The sequence below is a fragment of the Aquarana catesbeiana genome, linkage group LG08 (assembly GCF_042186555.1).
Source record: "Aquarana catesbeiana isolate 2022-GZ linkage group LG08, ASM4218655v1, whole genome shotgun sequence".
Classification (NCBI taxonomy): Eukaryota; Metazoa; Chordata; class Amphibia; order Anura; family Ranidae; genus Aquarana; species Aquarana catesbeiana.
The window spans coordinates 298983246-299008141 of record NC_133331.1 but is presented as its reverse complement, the minus strand read 5'-3'; the positions used below and the strand labels follow the sequence as shown (position 1 = coordinate 299008141).

Genomic DNA, 24896 nt, shown 5'->3' with positions numbered 1-24896 from the left:
CATACGGGGGAAAAGCCATATTGCTGTCCTGATTGCGGGAAATGTTTTTCACAGAAGTCCGCTCTTTCCTATCATCGGCGATCTCACACGGAGGAGAAGCCGTATTCCTGTCCTGAGTGCAGGAAATGTTTTTCACAGAAGTCCCATCTTTCCTATCATCAAAAATTGCACACAGGGGAGAAGCCATATTCCTGTCCTGAGTGCGGGAAATGTTTTTCACGTATGGCCGATCTTTCCAGACATCAAAGATCTCACACGGGTGAGAAGCCGTATTCTTGTCCCGAGTGCGGGAAATGTTTTTCAGTGAAGGGCAATCTTTTCACACATCAGAAATTGCATACAGGGGAGAAGCCGTATTCCTGTCTTGAATGCGGGAAATATTTTCCACTAAAGAGCAATTTTAACTCACATCAGAGGTCTCATGCAAAGAAGAAGGCATTTTCCTGTCCTGAGTGAGGGAATTTTTCATCACCGAAGTTTAACTCACATCAGGGGTCCCACACATCCCTCGAGATGTATTAGTGAGTGCGGGAAATGTCTAGTATATGAATGTTGATGGACATGTGGGGAAGAAGCACACCCTGATATACACCTCAGATATACTCCATGGCTGATCTTCATCATGTAAGAAACAGTTGATAAGAAGATCAGAGATCACCAAAGACATGGATGAAGTGTTGTGCCGTGTTGGCCATTGATAGAAGGAGAAAAATAAAAATGGAGTCATTACCTCTCATTGGCTGAGTACATTTTGTGGTGGAAGATTTCACAAACACTTACAGGTCTGTCTCTATAAACTTTGTAGAATGAATGTGTAAAGGAAATGTGTAAGTTCTGTATAGAATTGTATTGTATTTTCTATGTATTGCACACGGCACTAATAATGTTTTCATGACATGTTTGCATTCTTTCCAGTCCTGATTAGAATTAGCCTGCCTATGTTACGCCCCTTGTTACCATAAAAGTACAATTGTAATATTAATGTGATAGCTACGTAATCATGTGTATAAAAACTTTCAATTGTGTCTAGGGATGAGACGAACACCCCCCTGTTTGGTTCGCACCAGATCATGCGAACAGGCGAAAAATTCGTTCGAACACTGTTAAAGTTTATGGGACTCGAACATGAATAATCAAAAGTGCTAATTTTAAAGGCTTATATGCAAGTTATTGTCATAAAAAGTGTTTGGGGACCTGGGTCCTGCCCCAGGGGACATGGATCAATGCAAAAAAGTTTTAAAAACGGCCCTTTTTTCGGGAGCAGTGATTTTAATAATGCTTAACGTCGAACAATAAAAGTGTAATATTCCTTTAAATTTCATACCTGGGGGGTGTCTATAGTATGCCTGTTAAGGGGCGCATGTGTAACGAGCCCCTGCTCGCTCGGTTCCACTCTCCCGACACTCTTCTGCGGCTATAGAATCAGATGGCAGATCGCAACGTAGTGATGATTCAGTCATCCGATGCTCCGGGACTAGAACTACAGCTATGTGCCATTCTAATCCAGTTGTGTAGCTCAGAACAAACACCAGGCAGGCTGTATGTAAGTTCAACCAGGAATCTCTTTTATTGAAAGGAATACAGGCTTTTATACAGTCAAAGAGGATTTCATATTACTCTGAACATACACCTTAGACCAGAAACCTAATTAACATGGGCTAATTAATTAATCCCTTTAGACAGCCTAGATGACTCAGACATGACCTTACTAGACTTATTTATAATACACATTCTAGCAGGCGACAGACAGGTGGCTGGAATTGACATCAGCATCTCCTAACAGTATTTGTCCCAGTATTATGAATCAGCCACTATTTCTAATATGGCAAATACCACCTCAAGGGTCCCCAGGCATACAGCTCACAAAGAGCACTGTTCCCCCAAATGCCAGGGCCCACGATCGATCGGCAAGAGGCTAGCATTCAGTCCCCTCCAAAAGTCTCTCTCCCGGCTAGGTCTGTCACAGCATGTTTCCCGTGTTTAGAACAGTCTGACAGCAAAATGACATTTCAAAGGAAAAAAAGTCATTTAAAACTACTCGCGGCTATTAATGAATTGCCGGTCCGACAATACACATAGAAGTTCATTGATAAAAACGGCATGGGATTTTCCCACAGTGGAACCCCGAACCAAAATTTAAAAAAAAATGGCGTGGGGGGTCCCCCTAAATTCCATACCAGGCCCTTCAGGTCTGGTATGGATTTTAAGGGGAACCCTGCGCCAAAATTTAAAAAAAAAATGGCGTGGGGTCCTCCCAAAATTCCATACCAGACCCTTATCCAAGCACGCAACCTGGCAGGCAGCAGGAAAAGAGGGGGGGTGAGAGAGCGCCCCCCCTGAACCATACCAGGCCACATGCCCTCAACATTGGGAGGGTGCTTTGGGGTAGCCCCCCAAAACACCTTGTCCCCATGTTGATGGGGACAAGGGCCTCATCCCCACAACCCTTGCCCGGTGGTTGTGGGGTCTGCGGGCGGGGGACTTATCGGAATCTGGAAGCTCCCTTTAACAAGGGGACCCCCAGATCCCGCCCCCCCTGTGTGAAATGGTAAGGGGGTACAAAAGTACCCCTACCATTTCACAAAAAAACTCAAAAATGTTAAAAATGACGAGACAGTTTTTGACAATTCCTTTATTTAAAGTCTTCTTCTTTTCCATCTTCTTTCTTCTATCTTCCTTCGGTTTCTTCCTCCATCTTCTTCTTTCTCTGATCCTCTGCTTCTTGCTCCGGTGTTCTCGTCCGGCATCTTCCTCCACGGCATCTTCTTCCCTTCTCCGTTCTCGGGCCGCTCCGCATCCATGATGGGAGGCTCCTGCTGTGTGACGCTTCTCGTCTTCTGACACTTCTTAAATAACGGAGGGTGGGGCTACCCGGTAAACCCGCCCCCCTCTGACGCACGGGGGACTTCCCTGTGGCATTCCCCGTGACATCAGAGGGGGCGGGGTCACCTGTTACATAAGCCCAGGGTGCGTACCGCGGTCGCACCACATATGTGACATATCGCACCGAACGTCAGAGAACAATCATTCTAGCACCAGAGCTCCTAGCTAACTCAAAACTGATGAGCTGTAACAGCTTTTAGAGCATCACCTATGTTGATTTTTTTTTTGGGCACCTTTGTTTTTGGTGGTATCGCGGGCGCACGCAATTTTGCAACATGGAATGTTTGGTATCGATTTACTCGATGCAACCTCATGTTTTATGTTTCAACCAAAAAATGGAAATTATATTTTTTCCTGGAACATTTGTGTTTAATAAATTGTTGTGCAAATATCACATGAAACTACAGTTTTCAACTATCACCTCTTTATTCTACAGGGCCTCTGCTTTCAGAAATTATATAATATTCTGGGGGTTTATGTAATTTTATAGCCAAAAATTAGGATTTTTTACATGCATGCCACAAAGAATTATTTATTTTTACACTGTCCCTTTAAAAAAAGAATGTGATCACTTTTATTCCTATTACAAGGAATGTAAACGTCCCTTGTAATAGAAATAAAAGTTGTAGCACCCTCCTACTCTCACCCTTTGTGTGAGCGTAGGTACATTTAGGCAGGTCTAGCTGGATACTAAGCCTGTTTGATTTGGTTTCTGTGGGCTGGGAGTGGCTCAGAGTAGCAGCTGGTGACTCACAAGTAGTGTCACTGAGACCTCCTTCTTTCTTCTAGAGAATACTAGAAGGAAAGGTGGAGCTGCCTGGGGTGTCCTAAGGAGCCCTGACCAATCCCCAACCTGGATTGGCAGGGGACAGGCCTCCTTAAATACCTGGGGTCAGCCCAGCTGGGGATGAGTTGTCGGGCAGAAGAACTGGAGATGGAGTACTAGGCTGTCGGGGGGCCTTTGAGGGAGCTCCCCAGTCTGGGGGGTGACCTTGGGCCTGGGGCTTGGGTGTTGAATGCCTCGGGTGTAGAGCCCTTCAAGAAAGCATGACGGATCTGGACAGGAGGAGCAGAGAGGACATCTGGAGCTAGTACAGCTGGGCATGTCTTTAGGAGGGAACTAGGGAGACATGCCTGAGAGGACTCGGAGCGTGCAGTCTGGGATGGCTGCAGAGGCAGCAGTGAGGACTGTGATGTCATGGGCAGTGGAGTTGGGCAGCTGCAGCCAGGAGGGCTGGCAGGGCCTGAAGAGGGCTGACTGGGAGTAATAGTCCATCTGTGGGACAGCTAGCACAAAAGACTTAACACTTTTGCTACACTATAGAGGTCCGCGGTCCCTGCCTGCAAAGGGCAAGTTACTGACTCCTGGCTGAGCCAGGCCTAACCATGTGCTAGCTGCTCCTGAGAATCAAGAGTTGTGCATCAGGAAGAGAGAGAGAGCAATAGTCTGCAAGCAAGTGTTGTGTAGGAGAAGTCTAGAGAAGTGCCATGTATAGAGTGTACATACTGTAGTTGTCCCATTTGATTGCTACACAATCCATCAATGAATTGCTATACAATCTACTAATTGTTTGTTCTAAAATTCCACTGGGCATCCCATAAATTCCTTTACACATCCATGTTCTATTCCCTCAATAAAGTCAACAAAAACAAACATATGGACTGTTCATTGCCTTGGAGTGACTGAGAATTGAATGCCGGGCTGGGCAGGTTGGCAGGTGGGCCACGACACTTAGCAGACCCACAGAGCGACCGCTACACTCCATTGAAACTACTGGCCGGAGCGCGCTGGAACTCGGCTTTTTTTCAGCCGCACTGCTCATTTTTCTCTGCGTCTCCATGTCATCACTGCTGACTCCACCTCCCTCCTCCGGCACTCTGTTGGCCCAGGGGCAGCCTGACCAATCAGGAGCTGCCCTGGGTGAGCATGCAGACTGTAGCAGCAGGTGTGGGGAGTGGGACAGCACCAGGCTGAGAGCTCCAGGAGGTGGCGGGGATAAAGAGCTGCGAGGGTGGCCAGAACCGATTGCCCTTTAGCAAGGAGAAGAGCTCTGAAGACCTCCCATCCCTAGACCAATGGACAGGCTGACCGGAGAACGAGGACGGTGGGCTGGAGGTGCAGGCAGCCAGGGACAGCAGCACAGAAATCCGCTGGATGGAGCATCTAGTGATCTCCTGTCCTCATCCAGCTATACGAACGGACCTGCCCACTGCATGGAAGGTACAGTGTCACATACACCTTCCCACAAGAGGGACTGCAGACAGGGCTAGGATCTCTCTCAATTCCCCCCTTCCCTTCTCCCCCTCTTCCATCTCCCCCCTTGTGCTACCCCCCTCTCACCCCTCCCCATCCCACAACCCTGCACTCAGTACATAGCACGCCCCTCAGCCCTGCACTCAGTACATAGCACGTCCCTCAACCCTGCACTCAGTACATAGCACGTCCCTCAACCCTGCACTCAGTACATAGCACGCCCCTCAGCCCTGCACTCAGTACATAGCACGTCCCTCAACCCTGCATTCAGTACATAGCATGCCCCTCAAACCTGCACTCTTTTAGTAGTGTGCCCCTCAACTCTGCACGTAGCGCGCCCCGCAACCCTGCACTCAGTATGTAGCGTGCCCCGAAACCCTGCACTCAGTACGTAGCGTGCCCCACAACCCTGCACTCAGTACGTAGCGTGCCCCACAACCCTGCACTCAGTACTTAGCGTGCCCTACAACCCTGCAGTCAGAACCTAGCGTGCTTCGCAACCCTGCACTTAGTACGTACGAGCCAGCAGTGAGGACTGTGATGTCACGGGATGGGAAGTTGGGCAGCTGCAGCCAGGAACCACCAGTTGAAGCCAGGAGGGCTGGTGAGTGACAGTCACAGTCAGGAGGACTGGGGAGGCACACCTGAGGGGACTGGGAGTGTGCAGTCTGGGATGGGTGTAGAGACAGCAGTGAGGACTGTGATGTCATGGGCAGTGGAGTAGGGCAGCTGCAGCCAGGAGGACTGGCAGGGCCTGAAGAGGGCTGACTGGGAGTAATAGTCCATCTGTGGGACAGCTAGCACAAGAGACTTTCCATTTTTGCTACACTATAGGGGCCTGCGGTCCCTGCCTACAAAGGGCAAGTTACTAAGGGCCTGGCTGAGCCAGTGTCAGGCCTAACCATGTGCTAGCTGCTCCTGAGAGTCAAGAGTTGTGCAGGAGGAAGAGAGAGAGCAATAGTCTGCAAGCAAGTGTTAAATAAAGTGGGGGTGAGATGGGAAAAGGGAGGGGAAAAGGGATAATGGAACAAGTTACACTTAGGAGTGGTCAGGTAAATAACGTGACCAACTTGATTATACACTTATATAGTGTCTGTTGCTGTAACCATGGTAGGCATAAAAAGAAAAAGGAACACCCGGTTCTAGATAGCCGGGTAAGGGGTTACTTTGGCAACAAATATTTAATCATGTCAAGAATACTGGCAGTGTTATCAAAAAATGTCAATTTATTAATTGTTTAATTAAGGTACAAAGCATCAAAATTGGTAGGACAACCTATCGATTAAAACATGGTATTTAAAAAAATTGCTGATTAGGTCCAGTAGAACCGAATGCCTAGGCATTCGGTTCTACCGGACCTAATCAGCAATTTTTTTAATGGATTTTAAAGGGATTGGTAGAGAGGAGTGGCAGACATTGAATGGTTGGTAAGGTGGATGAGTCTGGCAGCCGCAATCATGATGTACTGAAGGGAGGAGGAGCCTATATATAGGTAATCCTGTAAGGAGGAAATTGCAGTAGTCCAGGCGAGAGCCACTGACCAGGGAGTGAATCAGTAGGGCCCGGGCCAGTGCACTATTCATTTATTTTTCTTCCACTGTTTGTCACCTTTCACTTTTGTGTGTGTTTTCTCACAGATGAAGGGTGTGAGTCCTCGGGCTTATGCTGATCTCTAGGGGGAGGATATGTGACCCTCAGGTTCCTTCCTCCCCTGCCCCTGGAGTGTCTCTCTTTGGGAGAGCTCCCCTGACCTAGTGTTCAAGTATGGCTTTGGTTATCCAAGGAGAAAGGGTCTGCCAGGCCTTCTAGCTAGGCAGACTATGTAAACCTATGTTTCCCGTCAGGAGCCTTGCGCCCCGGGGGTCAGGGTAGAAGTCCTACTCCTTCAGGGGATGGATTAAAACACACCCTTAAGTGCACTTTTTGTGTAATGCACAGAATGCAGGGGACAGGAGTGTGTAATGTACAGAGTGCAGGGGACAGGAGTGTGTAATGTACAGAATGCAGAGGACAGGAGTGTGTAATGCACAGAATGCAGGGGACAGGAGTGTGTAATGTACAGAGTGCAGGGGACAGGAGTGTGTAATGTACAGAATGCAGAGGACAGGAGTGTGTAATGTACAGAATGCAGAGGACAGGAGTGTGTAATGCACAGAATGTAGGGGACAGGAGTGTGTAATGTACAGAATGTAGGGGATAGGAGTGTGTAATGTACAGAATGCAGGGGACAGGAGTGTGTAATGTACAGAATGCAGGGGACAGGAGTGTGTAATGTACAGAATGCAGGGGACAGGAGTGTGTAATGTACAGAATGCAGGGGACAGGAGTGTGTAATGCACAGAATGCAGGGGACAGGAGTGTGTAATGTACAGAATGCAGGGGACAGGAATATGTAACGCATAGAATGCAGGGGACAGGAGTCTGTGATGTACAGAATGCGGGGGGTAGGAGTGTGTAATGCACAGAATGCAGGGGACAGGAGTGTGTAATGCACAGAATGTAGGGGACAGGAGTGTGTAATGTACAGAATGCGGGGGACAGGAGTGTGTAATGCACAGAATGCAGAGGACAGGAGTGTGTAATGTACAGAATGCAGGGGACGGGAGTGTGTAATGTACAGAATGCAGGGGACAGGAGTGTGTAATGCACAGAATGTAGGGGACAGGAGTGTGTAATGTACAGAATGCGAGGGACAGGAGTGTGTAATGCACAGAATGCAGGGGACAGGAGTGTGTAATGTACAGAATTCAGGGGACAGGAGTGTGTAATGCACAGAATGTAGGGGACAGGAGTGTGTAATGTACAGAATGTAGGGGATAGGAGTGTGTAATGTACAGAATGCAGGGGACAGGAGTGTGTAATGTACAGAATGCAGGGGACAGGAGTGTGTAATGTACAGAATGCAGGGGACAGGAGTGTGTAATGTACAGAATGCAGGGGACAGGAGTGTGTAATGCACAGAATGCAGGGGACAGGAGTGTGTAATGTACAGAATGCAGGGGACAGGAATATGTAACGCATAGAATGCAGGGGACAGGAGTCTGTGATGTACAGAATGCGGGGGGTAGGAGTGTGTAATGCACAGAATGCAGGGGACAGGAGTGTGTAATGCACAGAATGTAGGGGACAGGAGTGTGTAATGTACAGAATGCGAGGGACAGGAGTGTGTAATGCACAGAATGCAGAGGACAGGAGTGTGTAATGTACAGAATGCAGGGGACGGGAGTGTGTAATGTACAGAATGCAGGGGACAGGAGTGTGTAATGCACAGAATGTAGGGGACAGGAGTGTGTAATGTACAGAATGCGAGGGACAGGAGTGTGTAATGCACAGAATGCAGGGGACAGGAGTGTGTAATGCACAGAATGCAGGGGACGGGAGTGTGTAATGCACATAATGCAGTGGACAGGAGTGTGTAATGTACAGAATGCAGTGGACAGGAGTGTGTAATGTACAGAATGCAGTGGACAGGAGTGTGTAATGTACAGAATGCAGGGGACAGGAGTGTGTAATGTACAGAATGCAGTGGACAGGAGTGTGTAATGTACAGAATGCAGGGGACAGGAGTGTGTAATGTACAGAATGCAGTGGACAGGAGTGTGTAATGCACAGAATGCAGTGGACAGGAGTGTGTAATGCACATAATGCAGTGGACAGGAGTGTGTAATGCACATAATGCAGTGGACAGGAGTGTGTAATGCAGGCCACTATGTTGTGGGCAGTGTGACAGGGAGGAGCCAGTGTGATGGGTGCAGTGTGATGGGGAGGAGCTAGTGTGATGTGGGCAGTGTGACAGTTAATCCAAACTCCACCTCACACTATATAATCAGTTTTTTGGGATGGAGGTTTTATTTTTTACAATAGCTGATCATTGTAAGCACCCCTGTCAGATGGAGATGGTTTGTCCTATCCCCTGCCTGCTACATCTGCTGGAGAAATTTTTCTGTTGAAAAAATAACAGACTTACTGGCTGGATCACAAGTGAAAATAAAAGAAAGTTTTTTTTAAAAAAATGCAGCCATCACATCTAAAAAGGGTACCTGGGCAGTGTGATGGGGAGGAGCCAGTGTGACTGGAGGACATTTAGTCCCACACTATACTCACTCAGGTGCTGGGCACTGTCTGTTCTTCCAGACTTAGGAATACACTGTGGCATTTGTAGGCTGCCAGGCTGGAGTGGCCTCGGGGTGGGAAGCAATTCTTTTACCTTAGGAGAAGCCTGCAGGCAAGAAACAGGAGCCGGGAGTTGGGGGGGCTGGAAAGCTGATTGATGACTGCTTGTCTTTTGTCACATTGTGGATCACGACTGCCATAAACACCTAGCACCAGGCTGGATAGGAGGGACCGATCGCCTCCATCTCCCTTCTGCAGCCCTTGCTGAATGGCGGTGGGAGGGAGTGAAGGAGAATCCGGCTTCCAACGGCTGCAGGAGGGAGATGGAGGTGATCGGTTCCTGTGTATGCCGAACCCCCTCCCCCACTTCTATCCAAGTGTAGACAAATATGACAGGAGAGCCGTACGGGGCCCCCTGAAGCATGGGGCTAGGTCACAATTGTGACCCCTATATTTATGCCTCTCCCCCAATCTCTCTCCTTTTACAGATTCTACAAGCAATCAAATACAAAAAGACTCCTAGACTGTTTATTGGAGTCGGAGTAAATGGACCGTTACTGGGGGGCCTCTGTACTGTTTGGGAAAGAACCAGTTAATATCATCGGTCTCTGCGGGGGGGAGCACTACACATCTATAAGGATATACAGTACATACCAGAGGTGGGGGACTCGAGTCACATGACTTGACTCGAGTCGGACTCGAGTCACCTGTTTGAGGACTTGCGACTTGCTTGACAAAATTAAATAAATGACTCGACTTGACTTTGACTTGCCACTAATGACTTGCGACTTGACTTTGACTTGGGCTATTTGACTTGCAATGACTTGCAATGACTTGGCACCACCAGTGCTGTGTCAAGAAAAAAGCACTAAGCAGTTTTGTTAATGTTGAAAATGAAACAAAACCTTTCCTGAAAACTGACTTTTAACTAATTTTAAGGATGGAAATGGGGTAGATCAGTATTTTGACTTAATTTGTGACTTGACCAAAATAAATGACTTGACTTGACTTGCTTGACTTCTAGCAGGGACTCGACTTGACTTGCTTGCTTTTCGCCACAGTAACTTGGGACTTGCTTATGACTTGAAGGTTAAGACTTGAGACTTGCTTGTGACTTGCACATGTGTGACTTACCCCCATGTCTGGTACATACACACACAGCACAAGGACGAGTTCACACTACGAGATGTTTCTCGGGGCTGCAGTTCCTCTGAGCTGCACAAGGTGGTGATCTCACTTTTACCCAGACAGGAAGTCTCTATGGAAGACAGGAAGTGATGTCAGTTACAGACAGGAAGTTTCAGGTGAGAGGCAAGTCGGGAGGAAGTAGAGAAGAGACATTGTTAGAACTGGCAGCTGAGGAGGTAATAAGATCTTATTTTCTATTTACACCCAGTAACCCCCCCGTCATGTCCGTCCTCTTCCTCCATAGTCACTGTGACATCTTTTATCTCCAGCAGATGATGATACACACATATATTATTATTATTACTATAAGGGATTTAAAAACAGTACAGTTACAATACAATATAATACAGGAGGAATCAGAGGGCTCTGCTCCTTAGAGCTTACAATCTAAGAGGGAGGGTCAAAGGATACAAAAGGTAATAACTGTGGGGGATGGGCTGATGGAGAAAATAAAAGTCCAGTTGTTAGGTGGGGGCAGGATAGGCTTCTGATAGGAGAAGGGTTTTCAGGGATTGTCATAAAGTGGACAGAGTAGGAGATAGTCAGACAAATTGGGATAGGGAGTTCCAAAGGATGGGAGATGCTCGGTAGAAGTCCTGAAGATGAGCATAGGAGGAAGTGATGAGGGAGATAGAGAACAGGAGGTTTTGGGAGGATCGAAGAGAATGATTTGGTTGGTATTGTGAGACTAGGTTAGTGATATAGTTGGGGGCCGAGTTCTGGATGACTTTATAAGTTGTTAGTATTTTGAATTTAATTTGTTGGGTAAGCGGAAGCCAGCGGAGGGATTGGCAGAGAGGAGCAGCAGACATTGAATGGTTGGTAAGGTGAATGAGTCTGGCAACAGCATTCATGATTGATTGAAGGGGTGAGGGGTCTATATAAAGGCAATCCGGTGAGGAGGGACTTGCAGTAGTCAAGGCAAGAGATAACCAGGGAGTGAATTGGTAGCTTTGTGAGGTCATTGGTTAGGAAGGGGGGTAATTTGGAGATGTTATGGGGGGAGAGGCGGAAAGCTTTGGACAGTGATTGGATGTGGGGCTGAAAGGGGGGTTCAGAGTCAAGGATTGCACCTGGCACTCTGGCTTGTGGGGACGGGTTGATGGTTGTTCCATCGATCTTGACAGAGAAGTCAGGGGAAGGCGCACGTGGTGTAGGAAATATTATGAGCTCAGTTTTGGATAGATTGAGTTTGAGGAAGTGGTGTGACATTCAGGCTGATATGTCTGTTAGTACATTAGTGATGCGTGAGGAGACTCATGGAGTGAGCTGAGGGGTAGAGAGATAGATTTGGGTGTCGTCAGCGTAGAAATGGTATTGAAAGTCATAGGAGGTTATCAGCTGACCTAGGGAGGAGATGTTTAGAACGAGAATAGGAGTGGTCCAAGAACAGAACCTTGGAGGACCCCGAAGGAGAAAGGAGCAGGAAGTAAAGTTGTGACGCTGAAGGTGCAATGGGATAGGTAGTATGAAAACCAGCAAAGATTACAGTCACAGAGACTAAAGGAGAGGAGTTATTTTGATTAGAATGGGGTGGTACACTGTGTCAAAGGCAGCAGAGAGGTCCAGGAGTAGGATTACAGAATAGTGTCCATTGAATTTAGTAGCCGTTAGCAGATGATTCATGAGTTTAAGGTGAGCAGTTTCTGTGGAGTGTTGAAATCCAGATTGAAGGAGATCAAGGAGGTTAGTTTCAGTTAGATGGTCGCTCAGTTGGTTGTAGACCAGACATCCGGGAAGTGTCAGGCTTCCCACTTACCAGACCGGTGAGTCAGCTTGGGCAGAGGGTAGGCTCCCTTACGTATCCGACTCGCGGCCCCTGGTAGAGCAGACAGGAGGCACAAGAGTGCGGAGTGATATGAGAGCCTAGTGCAGTAGTCCAGGTGCTGGAAGAAAGGTGATTCCCTAGCAGCAGGTAGTAATAGGAGCACAGACAACAGATGCTGAGCAGGAGCAAGGCAGGCAGGTCACAACACAGGCAGGGTTCGGCAACAGGCGGGCAGCAAAGGTTCAAAAGGAGCAGGCAGAAGCGGAGTCAAACAAGCCAGGGTCAGGTACAGGCAGATGTCAGGGGAATCCAATAGGCAAGCCGGGTCGTCAGGAGATCAGTACACAGGAACACGGAAAAGGCAACCGGAACTATGGCACAGGAGCTGTTGATCAGGCAGCACCGAGCAGAATGTGCAGCAGGCCTAAGTAGGCTGATTGGTGCCAAACGCCGCGCACGTACGTGCGCACAGGCGCACACGCCCCCGGACACTGGCGCGCACACCAGCGTCCCCAGGCGGACGCACACGCGCGCGCGCGTCTGGGCACCACCGCGCACACCAGGGTCAGCTGGACCATGCACACCAGTGCCCACAGAAGCGCGTGCACAGGAACGCACGCACCGGCGCCCAACCAGGTAACCTCTCTGACAGTGCCCCCTCCTCAAGGGCAGACTCCGGATGCCCAGTTGGGCTAACTTGGAGGCATGCGAGTCCTTGAATGGTTACAAGAGTTCTCTGGCATGTAGGTTGCCTTCGGGCTCCCACGAGTTGTCTTCAGGACCATACCCTTTCCACTTAATGAGGTATTGGGTTTGATTGTGTCTCCTCCTGCAATCTAGAATTGCTTCCACTTCGAATTCCTCCTCATTGTTAACTAGAATAGGCTTGGTGGGCCGATACTGCGGCCAACAAAGGAATTGGGAGTAACAGGTTTCAGGAGAGACACGTGGAAAACCGGATGCACCTTCAGAGAGTTAGGCAGGTCAAGTTCGTAGGCGACGTCGTTCATTTTTCTTTTCACCAAGAAAGGACCCAAAAACATAGGGCCTAGTTTTTTGGAAGGACAGGCCAATTTCAGATTGGCGGTAGATAATAACACTTGGTTGCCAGGTTCCAAAACAAGTTCCCTGCATCTCTTCCTATCAAACATCTTTTTATAGTATTCCTGAGCCTTGTCCATGGTGTCCTGTAGTAATTTATTGTTAACTGAAAAGAAATCCAAGGTTTCGGAGACTGCAGGAACGGTACATTGGGGTATTGATCCAGGCAGAAAGGACGGATGGAAGCCATAGTTGGCATAGAATGGTGTCTGATTGGTAGCTGAATGGTAGCTGAATGTAGAGAATTGTTATATGAAAACTCTGCAACAGGGAGTAAGGAGGCCCAATCATCCTGAGAAAAAGCGGAGACATTGCTCCAGAGTTTGATTAGTCCTCTCAATTTGCCCATTCGACTGGGGATGATAAGCTGAGGAAAATGCCAATTCAATTTCCAGGGAGCCACAGAGGGCTTTCCAGAACCTAGAGGTGAACTTGACACCTCGGTCAGATACTATATTCCTTGGAGCTCCATGCAATCTTATGATTTCTTTAATGAAGATACTAGCTGTCTCCATAGCCGAGTGAGTGCCCTTCATGGGAAGTAAATGGGCCATCTTAGACAGCCTATCTACCACATTAAAGATGGAGGAAAAGCCTTCTGATGGGGGGAGTTCAACGATAAAGTCCATCGAAATCATACTCCACGGTCTCCCTGGGACTGGTAGGGGTTTTAATAGGCCCCAAGCTCTTGCCCGACTGTTCTTGCTTCTGGCGCAAGTATTACATGAGTCAACATACTCCATACAGTCCTTAAGGAGGTGAGGCCATCAGAAGGTACGTTGTACCAGGTCAGTTGTTTTCCATGCACCAAAATGTCCGGCCAACTTATGGTCATGGCAAAGTTCCAACACATGTACCCTTAGGTCCTCAGGGACCACGATTTTGCCTTTGTGCCAGAACAGGCCGTCCTTAGCACAAGCCTCAGCAGGTGGGGTCATCCCCATAGAGGCCCGTCTAATCCGAGAGACAAGACCCTCTTGAAGAAGCAGGAAGTTCCCAGAAGGAAGAATGGTGTCTGGAATTAGGGTTTTTTCCGAGTCATGGAACATACGGGAGAGCGCGTCAGGCTTGACATTTTTGGATCCGGGTCTGTAGGTAATGTGGAACTGGAAACGGGAGAAAAAGAGTGCCCATCTGGCCTGCCGAGGTCTTAGTCTCTTAGCTGTTCTCAGGTACTCTAAGTTCTTATGGTCCGTATAGACCAGAATGGGATGTGCAGCACCCTCCAGTAGATAACACCATTCCTCCAAAGCCACTTTAATGGCCAGAAGTTCCCGATTCCCCACATCATAATTCTTTTCAGATGACAAAAATTTGCGTGAGAAAAAACCCACAGGGTACAGGAGAGCTTTGGCGCCTTGCCGTTGAGAGAGCACTGCCCCTACCGCAATTTCAGACGTGTCAATCTCCAACACGAAGGGTAGAGCTGGATTAGGGTGTTTAAGGATAGTGGCTGAAGTGAACAGTGCTTTGAGTTGTTCGAAGGCCAACTGTGCCTTAGGGGCCTAGCAGAATCGGGTGCCTTGTCTGGTAAGCTCGGTGATAGGAGCGATTATCGAAGAGAACCCTCTGATGAATTTCCTGTAGAAATTGGCGAAACCAATAAAGCGCTGTACCCCTTTCCTATCTGCAGGTGCAGGCCAGTCCAGGATAGCAGATACTTTTTGAGGGTCCATCTTAATGCCCTCGGCAGAGATGACCAGGCCCAGAAACTGAACACATTAAAGCTCAAATTCGCTTTTCTCGAGTTTGGCGTAAAGCCCATGTTGCCTAAGTCGAGTGAGTACATTACGGACGTGCCTGCGGTGGTCGATCAGAGAAGCAGAGAAAATCAGGATGTCGTCCAAATAGACTGACATACAAGTCCAGGTAATCACGGAAGACGTCATTAACGAAGTGCTGGAAGGTCGCTGGTGCATTGCACAGACCGAAGGGCATGACGAGGTACTCGAAGTGCCCAAATGGAGTACGAAAGGCCGTCTTCCACTCATCCCCTTTTCTGATGCGAATTAAATTGTAGGCTCCGCGGAGGTCCAACTTGGTGAAGACTGTTGTGGTTCCCAGCCTTTGAAACAGTTCAGGCACTAGAGGTAGCGGGTATCTGTTTTTAATAGTAATTTTATTCAATTCCTGGTAGTCTATACAGGGACGAAGGGAGTGATCCTTCTTCTCAACAAAGAAGATGCCTGCACCAGCTGGAGATGTGGAGGGGCGAATGAACCCCTTCTTCAAGTTTTCATCTATATAGTCTTTCAAGGTGCCCAGCTCCTGCTCAGTTAACGGGAAGATTCTCCCGAAGGGAACTTCGGTCCCGGGTAAGAGTTCTATTGGACAGTCGTAGGGCCTGTGTACTGGGAGAGTCTCTGCTCCCTTCTTGCTGAATACATCCAGAAAATCCCGGTAGGGTTCGGGAAGGGACTAGTGTAATTCTGTGTCAGAGTCCAAGCAAAGAAGCTGGGATGATGTTACAGGTGTTCCATGTAAGCAGTGTTGCCGGCAGTATTCGGAGAGGAATTGAATCTCCCCCGTAGACCAGGTAATGCTGGGGTTGTGTGCCTGCAGCCAGGGCATTCCTAGGATGATTGGAAAGAGAGAGAGGAGATGACATCCAAGCGTAGGAGTTCCTGATGATCCGGGCCTATGGTGGCCAGTAAAGGAACAGTCTCCTGGGTGACTGGACCGGAACTGAGGGTGGAGCCATCTGCTAGAAATACTGCAAGTCCCTGGGCCTTGGGCTGGAGAGGAATGCCATGGTTGTTAGCGAAGGCTTGGTCAATGAAGCCACTACATGCTCCAGAATCAATGATGACTGATATTGGGATATTCCTTCTGGGAAGCTGCAACGTAACAGAAAGAGTCAGGTGATTACCAGATTTAGGCAAGACAGGTGCACATACAGAAGAGGAAGGCAGGCACTTACGTATCTTGTTGGAGCAGGCCCTCACAAAATGTCCATGTTCTCCGCAGTACAGACATAAGTTGTGGGTACGTCTGCGCAACTTTTCTTTCGGAGTAAGGGATGGATGGAGCAGACCGAGTTGCATGGGTTCTGGAGCTTCTGCGGCCGGAGCAGAGGAGGCAGGAGGAAGTTGGCTGGGGGAACTGGGAACTTTAGGAAGCATCCAGATAGGACGAGGGTGGCTAGTAGACCTCTCAGAACATCTCTCTCTCAAGCGGCGGTCAATTTGGATGGACCAGTTGATGAGTTCATCCAGGGTCTGAGGTATTCCGACGCGTGCCAACTCATCTTTAAGAGGGTCAGATAACCCCATCCGAAATTGATGACGCAGGACAGCGTTGTTCCACTCTGTATCAGAGCTCCAGCAGGCAGGCAGGTCACAACACAGGCAGGGTTCGGCAACAGGCGGGCAGCAGAGGTTCAAAAGGAGAAGCCAGAAGTGGAGTCAAACAAGCCGGGGTCAGGTACAGGCAGAAGTCAGGGGAATCCAATAGGCAAGCCGGGTCATCAGGTGATCAGTACACAGGAACACGGAAAAGGCAACGGGAACTATGGCACAGGAGCTGTTGATTAGGCAGCACCGAGCAGAATGTGCAGCAGGCCTAAGTAGGCTGATTGGCGCCCATTGCCGCGCACGTGCGTGCGCCTATGCGCACAGCCGCGCACGCGCGCACCCCCGGACACCGGCACGCACACCAGCACCCCCAGGTGCATGCAGACCAGCGCCCACAGGCGGACGTACGCCAACGCACACTAGTGCGCGTCCGGGCACCACCGCGCACACACGGGGGTCAGCCGGACCATGCACACCAGTGCTCACAGAAGCGCACGCACTAGCACGCACAGGAACGCGGGCACCAACGCGCACCGGCGCCCAACCATGTAACCTCTCTGACAGGAAGTTTGGATGAAAAGGGGAGCTAGGAGATGGGGTGAAGGTTGTTAAGATTGGTTGGGTCCAGGGAAGGTTTTTTAAGTATGGGTGTGACTAGTGCATGTTTTGGAGAGTTAGGGAAGATACAAATGTGAGTTAGAGAGTGTAGGATAGAGCCAGAGGGTGACCGCAGTATTTGCGAGGGAACTTGGTCTAGGGAGCAGGTGGTTAGGTGAGCGTTAGAAAAAAGTTTAGCAACCTCATCTATAGTAGCAGGGTTTAATAACGAAAGTGTTGATTGTACCTGTGGACATGGGGTGTTAAGTAGGGGAGGTATCTGTACAGCAGAGGTCTCATCACAAATTGTATTAATCTTATTTTTGAAGTGATTGGCGATCTCCTGGGCAGTGGATGAAGGCAGTGGAGGACGAAGTAGAGTTGAAGGTAGAGAAAAGTTGACGGGCACAGGTGATAAGTTGGTAATGAGAGTTATAGAATTGGTCTGCTTGGCAGTGAGGAGACAGGAATTGTATTTTTGGAGGGCAGATGTATATTGCTTGAAGTTCTTCTAAGAACTAGTCTTATGCCACAGGTGCTCAAGAGCGCAGCTATGATTTTGAGACTTCTGGTCTCATTTGTTTGCCAAGGTTGTAGAAGTTGGGGCCTGATTCTGTGTTTAGTGAGGGGGCCAGTGTATCCAGGGCAGAGTACAGGGATCTATTGTAGACAGAAGTGGTTAAGTTGAGGCAGGACAGGGGTGAGATTATGTCATAGTGATGGTCAGTAGCAGAGTAGAGAAGGGTTAAGGTGGGTTAGGTGGTGAGGAAGAGGAAGAGAAATTTACAAGCAGCAGGAGTGTTTGTGTTAACAAGGATGTTAAAGGCACCAAGAATGATTGTGGGCATTTCAGAAGAGAGAAAGTAAGACAGCCAGGCAGAGAGGCCATCAAGAAAGGTCGATACTGGTCCGGGAGGCCAATAACACAGCACTTCTAAAAGAAACTGGAGAAAATAGATAAATACAATGTGCCTCAAATGAGGAGAGGGGGATGGGTGATGTATTTGAAAGATGCTATGTGGGGCTAGAAGGATTCCCACTCCACTTCCCTTACACTGGGTCTGAGGGAGTGAGTCCAGAGAAAGCCATCATGGGAGAGGGAAGCAGGAGAAGCAGCGTTGGATTCATGAAGCCAGGTTTCAGTAACATCAAGTAGTTAGTGATAAAGAGGTCATGGACAGAAGTGAGTTTGTTACAGACAGAGCAGGCGTTCCAAAGGGTGCAAGATAAGGGGAGGCTGGTTTTGGGAAGAGGATGGATAGAAAGTAAATTGTGTGGATTGCAGCTGTTGCCAGAAAGCATGGGGTGATGCGAGATTTGGGCACAGTTAAATGATGGAGGACCAAGTTTTGGGGTTTAATCTCCAGAAGTTAGGAGAAGCAGAAGGATGAGGGAGGTAATATGGGAGTGTGATATATATCAAAGGACATGTCCCAGAGTCCTGGAGGTTTTATTAGCATGTGGGTTTAGAATTATCAGGAGTTGGTGAGTGCAGGAATAGGGAGAGGACAGAAGTGAGGGTGATATATACAGGCTGTGGGGTGGAGAAGAGGGGTGAGGGGAAAGAGGGATTAAGGAGAGAGGACACAACAGTCAGAAGGATTGGTAGAAAGCACATTTTACAGAGAGGAACGAGAGCTGAATGGGGAATATGATGTGTCCTGGCAAAGCCCAAAGGCAACGTTCATCTTTCGGTTTAGGAGAGAAGGAACGCACCCGGGAGAAATTATTCTGTGTACAGAAACCTCACACAACACCCCCCACAGCTCCTCCTCCCAATGTCCCTCCAATCAGAGTCAGAGAATCCTATGACATCACACTGACCTCACAGCTTCTCCTCTTAATATCCCTCTATCTTTCAAAGTAGGGCTGTTGGGCCTGCATTGTATGTAATATCAGAAACCTCAGCATGAAGTTGGGTTTAAATAAAGAGAGACCTGACCAGTGAGGTGAGGAGAATTCTGGGAATGTCATTTGAGTTTACTATTTGTGTTTAAATCTAGAGTTTTCCTCCTGTGAAGTCTGGAGATCATATGACCATCACATTGCCTCCACCTCCCTCCCTGATAGAATAGAGAAATAAAAAGAAGATTATAGAAGCTGCTGACAAGAATGGTGAGCGTTGCTCAGGACGTCATGATGGACAATCAGCCCCCCCTCACTTCATCGGGTAAGAGAAGACTTTACCCTAAAGGAGAGAGCAGTACGGAGGGTCCACCTAGATCCCCCATCATCTGATAAACACATAGAAACAATGTATTCAGTCAGTGTGTGTGTTTCCTACAGATGGATCCAGTGATGGGAACCCACCAGAGAGATGTCCCCGTCCTCTGTATTCCCGGGATTCCACACAGGAAGGTCACACCATCCCTCACCATCATCAGGTAGATGAGGAACAATCACTGATAGTATCATTAGGATCTGTACATTATCTGCATTGTTACCATTGATGTCATTTTTATTATATATTCAGAGTGGAAACCTGAGAGATTCTAAAGTTGAGGTTAAAGAAGAGATAAAAGAGGAGGATGATGAGGATGGCGTGATGGAGGAGTCAGAGTATCTAAAAGTTTACAAAAATCTGCACCAAGACACCATGGAAGAGTCATCCAACTACAGAAACCCACCAGAGAGATGTCCCCGTCCTCTGTATTCCGGGGATTCCACACAGGAAGATCACACCATCCCTCACCATCATCAGGTAGATGAGGAACAATTATTGGTAGTTATGATTTATACACAAGCATGTTTGTTACAATAAATGTTTTATTATATATTCAGAGTGGAAACCTCGGGGATGATAATACTGATGTTAAAGAAGAGTATAAAGAGGAGGATGAGGAGTATGGAGTGATGGAGGACTTTTCAAAAGGACACAAGGATATGATGGAGCCACCTAATACCAGGAACCCACTAGAGAGATGTCCCCATCCTCTGGATTCCACACATGAAGGTCACACCATGCCTCAATGTTGCAAGGTTGGTGGGATGGAGAATCTAGAACATGAACTTGTGTATTTTTTCTATATGATGTCACAATAATAAACCTTCTATTTTATAGATGATATTTTCTCTCATTTTCTTGATTTAGAGTGGAGATCCAATTGATTTAGAATTTGAGGTTAAATCAGAAGAAGAAGAGACGTATGTGAGGGATGATCAGCAGTCTATGGAGGAGGATGGAATAACGGGGACATTTATAGAGGAGGACACTCCTACAGAGATCAGCACAGGTGGGTCATTAATTCTAAATCTATTCCTCCACCCATACTGCTCACTGATTGGTCCAGGGTAGGGTGGGGACTGGGTGATATCAGCCTGTAATACTCTGGTCACTTTCCTACTGGAGATTCTGGGGTTCAGCTGGCAGTAAAATGTTAATTTTCACCATAGGTGTTGCTCAGCCTAGGGACCTGGGGTATATACCTTGGGTTTTCTGCCTCAAGTCCCGGGTCTAGCAAGATCTCTGGCAGAGTAATTCTCCCGGGTTACTTGCTTTGTTATTTGTGCCGGGTGGAGGGATATGTCTGTATAGTCTCAGACCCAAGTCACTGAGTGCAGTCTCAGGAGATGGGAGGCAGCGGTGTGGGACCTCTGCAACTTGTCTCCAGTAAACATTTCATCTTCCACTGATTACTGAATACCAATATTAGTGGAGTTCTCCTGACCATTACACCGTATACAGTAATTATATATAGCATATTACATAGTCCTGAACCCTGCACTATATACTCTATGTTGTACATTACATAGTCCTGGGCCTGGTAGGAAATCAGAAGACCCATTTACTAGTTACCTTGAGGGGGGAATTGTAAGATCCTCAGAGACAAAGCTGCCTGATGTGGGCGGAGTCCTGGTTTAGGGGAACCAATCTGCTCATGTCTAGTAATAATCTTTGTATTTCTATTTTAGTAGATGGACGGGAGATGAGGAAAACCTCAGAGGATTGTCTCACTTTGTCTCCAGACTGTAAAGTAGAAGATGAGGACATCACACAGTATAGTCCAGGAGAAAACCCGACTACCTCAAATGTCCATCCGGCACCACACAGTGTAGATGGACCATCGTATTCCTCTTATCCTGAGGCACCTCAGACTGTGCGGGACGGTGCCGGACCATCGTATTCCTCTTATCCTGAGGAACCTCAGACTGTGAGGGACGGTGCCGGACCATCGTATTCCTCTTATCCTGAGGAACCTCAGACTGTGCGGGACGGTGCCGGACCATCGTATTCCTCTTATCCTGAGGAACCTCAGACTGTGAGGGACGGTGCCGGACCATCGTATTCCTCTTATCCTGGGGGACCTCAGACTGTGAGGGACGGTGCCGTCCTTCCAACAGATAAGAGGTTTTCCTGTCCTGAGTGCGGGAAGTGTTTTTGTTCAAAATCCAAACTCAATGTACATAAAAGAACTCACACGGGGGAAAAGCCTTATTCCTGTACTGAGTGCGGGAAATGTTTTTCACAGAAGTCCCATCTTTCCCATCATCAGAGATTGCACACAGGGGAGAAGCCGTATTCCTGTCCTGAGTGCGGAAAATGTTTTTCACGGAAGGACAGTCTTTCCTGTCATCAGAAATTGCACACGAGGGAAAAGCCGTATTCCTGTCTTGAGTGCGGGAAATGTTTTTCACAGAAGTCCGATCTTTGCCATCATCAGAAATTGCACATGGGTGAGAAGCCGTATTCCTGTCCTGAGTGCGGAAAATGTTTTTCACGTAAGTCCAGTCTTACCACACATCAGAGATTGCACACGGGGGAGAAGCCTTATTGCTGTACTGAGTGTGGGAAATGTTTTTCAGATAAGTCCACACTTACCTATCATCAGAAATTGCACACTGGGGAAAAGCCGTATTCCTGTCCTGAGTGCGGGAAATGTTTTTCCCAGAAGTGCCATCTTACCCATCATCAGAAATTGCACACGGGGGAAAAGCCGTATTCCTGTCCTGAGTGCGGGAAATGTTTTTCACAGAAGTCCCATCTTACCCATCATCAGAAATCGCACACGGGGGAAAAGCCGTATTCCTGTTCTGAGTGCGGGAAATGTTTTTCACAGAAGTCCGCTCTTTCCTATCATCAGAGATTGCACACAGGGGAGAAGCCGTATTCCTGTCCTGAGTGCGGAAAATGTTTTTCAGTCAAGTCTGGTCTTTCCTATCATCAGAGATCTCACACGGGGGAGAAGCCATATTCCTGTCCTGAGTGCGGGAAATGTTTTTCAGTCCAGTCCAGTCTTTCCCATCATCTGAGATTGCATACGGGGTAAAAACCATATTCCTGTCCTGACTGCGGGAAATGTTTTTCATGTTTGATCGATCTTTCCAGACAGCAAAGATCTCACAGGGGGGAGAAGCCGTATTCTTGTCCCGAGTGCGGGAAATGTTTTTCAGTGAAGGGCAATCTTAACTCACATCAGAGGTCTCATGCAAAGAAGAAGGCACTTTCCTGTCCTGAGTGAGGGAATTGTTCCTCACTGAAGTCCTGTTTTACATCAGGGGTCCCACACAACCCTTGAGGTGTATTAGTGAGTGCGGGAAATGTCTTGTATATGAATGTTGCTGGACATGTGTGGAAGAAGCACACCCTGATATACACCTCAGATATACTCCATGGCTGATCTTCATCATGTAAGAAACAGTTGATAAGGAGATCAGAGATCACCAAAGACATGGATGAAGTGTTGTACCGTGTTGGCCATTGATAGCAGGAGAAAAATAAAAATGGAGTCATTACCTCTCATTGGCTGAGTACATTTTGTGGTGTAAACTCTTGCAAGAGGTCTGTTTTCTCAAGTCGTCTTCCAGGACGAAACACGTTAACCCCACCACTTAAAAGGCGGTCCTCTAGGCCTTTTAAAATAAAAATGGAGTCATTACCTTTCATTGGCTGAGTACATTTTGTGGTGGAAGATTTCACAAACACTTATGCCCCGTACACACGGTCGGACTTTGTTCGGACATTCCGACAACAAAATCCTAGGATTTTTTCCAATGGATGTTGGCTCAAACTTGTCTTGCATACACACGGTCACACAAAGTTGTCGGAAAATCCGATCATTCTGAACGCGGTGACGTAAAACACGTACGTCGGGACTATAAACGGGGCAGTGGCCAATAGCTTTCATCTCTTTATTTATTCTGAGCATGCGTGGCACTTTGTCTGTCGGATTTGTGTACACACGATCGGAATTTCCGACAACGGATTTTGTTGTCGGAAAATTTTATAGCCTGCTCTCAAACTTTGTGTGTCGGAAAATCTGATGGAAAATGTGTGATGGAGCCTACATACGGTCAGAATTTCCGACAACAAGGTCCTATCACACATTTTCCGTCGGAAAATCCGACCGTGTGTACGGGGCAGTACAGGTCTGTTTCTAAAAACTTTGTAGAATGAATGTGTAAAGGAAATGTGTAAGTTCTGTATAGAATTGTATTGTATTTTGTATGTATTGCACACGGCACTAATAATGTTTTCATGACATGTTTGCATTCTTTCCAGTCCTGATTAGAATTAGCCTGCCTATGTTACGCCCCTTGTTACCATAAAAGTACAATTGTAATATTAATGTGATAGCTACGTAATCATGTGTATAAAAACCTTCAATTGTGTCATAATAAAACAGAACAGTTATTTGGGAAGATGCGGAGTGTATCTTTTGTGTCTGTTCTCTACTGCAGTAGTTATTTATTTGGAACCGCTAATCAATATGAGGATAGGAGTTGCCCGTCAATACATTTCCAGAACAAATGTGATGTGCATTCCCCCAGCCGTGACCAGTATTGGTCATATTTTATTTCAGTGACTTCCTATGATCATTGGCTCCATCGAGTGGCAATAATGTGGCACTGCAGTAATAATACCGCATTATTGCCCCATAATTGAGATGACGGTCAGAGGAAATTGCTGTGTTAATGAAAATATGGCCAGAATTTGGCACAGCTGGGTGAATGCTTGTCACATTAAAGGACATAAGATAATTAAACCAGCAATATTATACTAACCATTAATGTAATACAGAGAAAATGGCATTTGGCTATTATATCACAGGCATTAGTTTCATCTAGTGGCCAAATGCAACATTCTCCATGTCCCTGAAGATCCATTTGGGGAGTATGCCCACCGCGATGAATGAACCAACCAACTTATAGAACATTCCCTGTCCATGGACAGATAGAATGAGCAGTCTATTAAGATCGGTCACTCCTGAAAGGATTGGCTTCACACCCCCTTTGTTTACATTCATCCCTATGCCTGAAATGACCGGCTGAATGGGATTGGTTGGGACGTGTCACTGGTTGTCAGGAAGCCTGTGGTCACTGACTCTCTAATAGGGATGAGCCGAAATGTACTGTCTTTTTGAGACGCACCTCTGCAAACACAGCCCAGGTCGCGTACGTGTATGTAGACCGCGGTCGCACCACATATGTGACATGTTGCCACGAACATCAGAAAACAATCATTCTAGCACCAGAGCTCCTAGCTAACTCAAAACTGATGAGCTGTAACAGCTTTTAGAGTGTCACCTATGTTGATTTTTTTTTGGGCACCTTCGTTTTTGGCGGTATAGCGGGCGCATTCAATTTTGCAACATGGAATGTTTGGTATCTATTTACTTGATGCAACCTCATCTTTTATGTTTTAAGCAAAAAATGGGAATTTTTATATTTTTTCCTGGAACATTTGTGTTTAATAAATTGT

General features: G+C 47.4%; 2 protein-coding genes across 2 annotated transcripts in view; both read left to right on the top strand.

The window, feature by feature from the left end:
• LOC141106851 (uncharacterized) overlaps positions 1–23836 on the top strand; it is an 84780-nt gene extending 60944 nt beyond the window's left edge. Inside the window, exon 11 of the mRNA XM_073597781.1 lies at positions 21546–23836. Coding sequence (XP_073453882.1) covers positions 21546–22464 — 919 coding nt within the window. The 3' untranslated portion in view covers positions 22465–23836. The remainder of the gene's footprint in view (positions 1–21545) is intronic.
• On the top strand, positions 10533–20639 carry LOC141104903 (uncharacterized). Its single transcript, XM_073594707.1, has 6 exons — positions 10533–10614; positions 19201–19367; positions 19484–19581; positions 19671–19898; positions 19979–20176; positions 20289–20639. The coding sequence occupies exons 2-6, from the start codon at positions 19310–19312 to the stop codon at positions 20490–20492; spliced, it is 786 nt and encodes a 261-aa protein (XP_073450808.1). The 5' UTR covers positions 10533–10614; positions 19201–19309; the 3' UTR covers positions 20493–20639.
• Positions 23837–24896: the final 1060 nt, after the last annotated feature.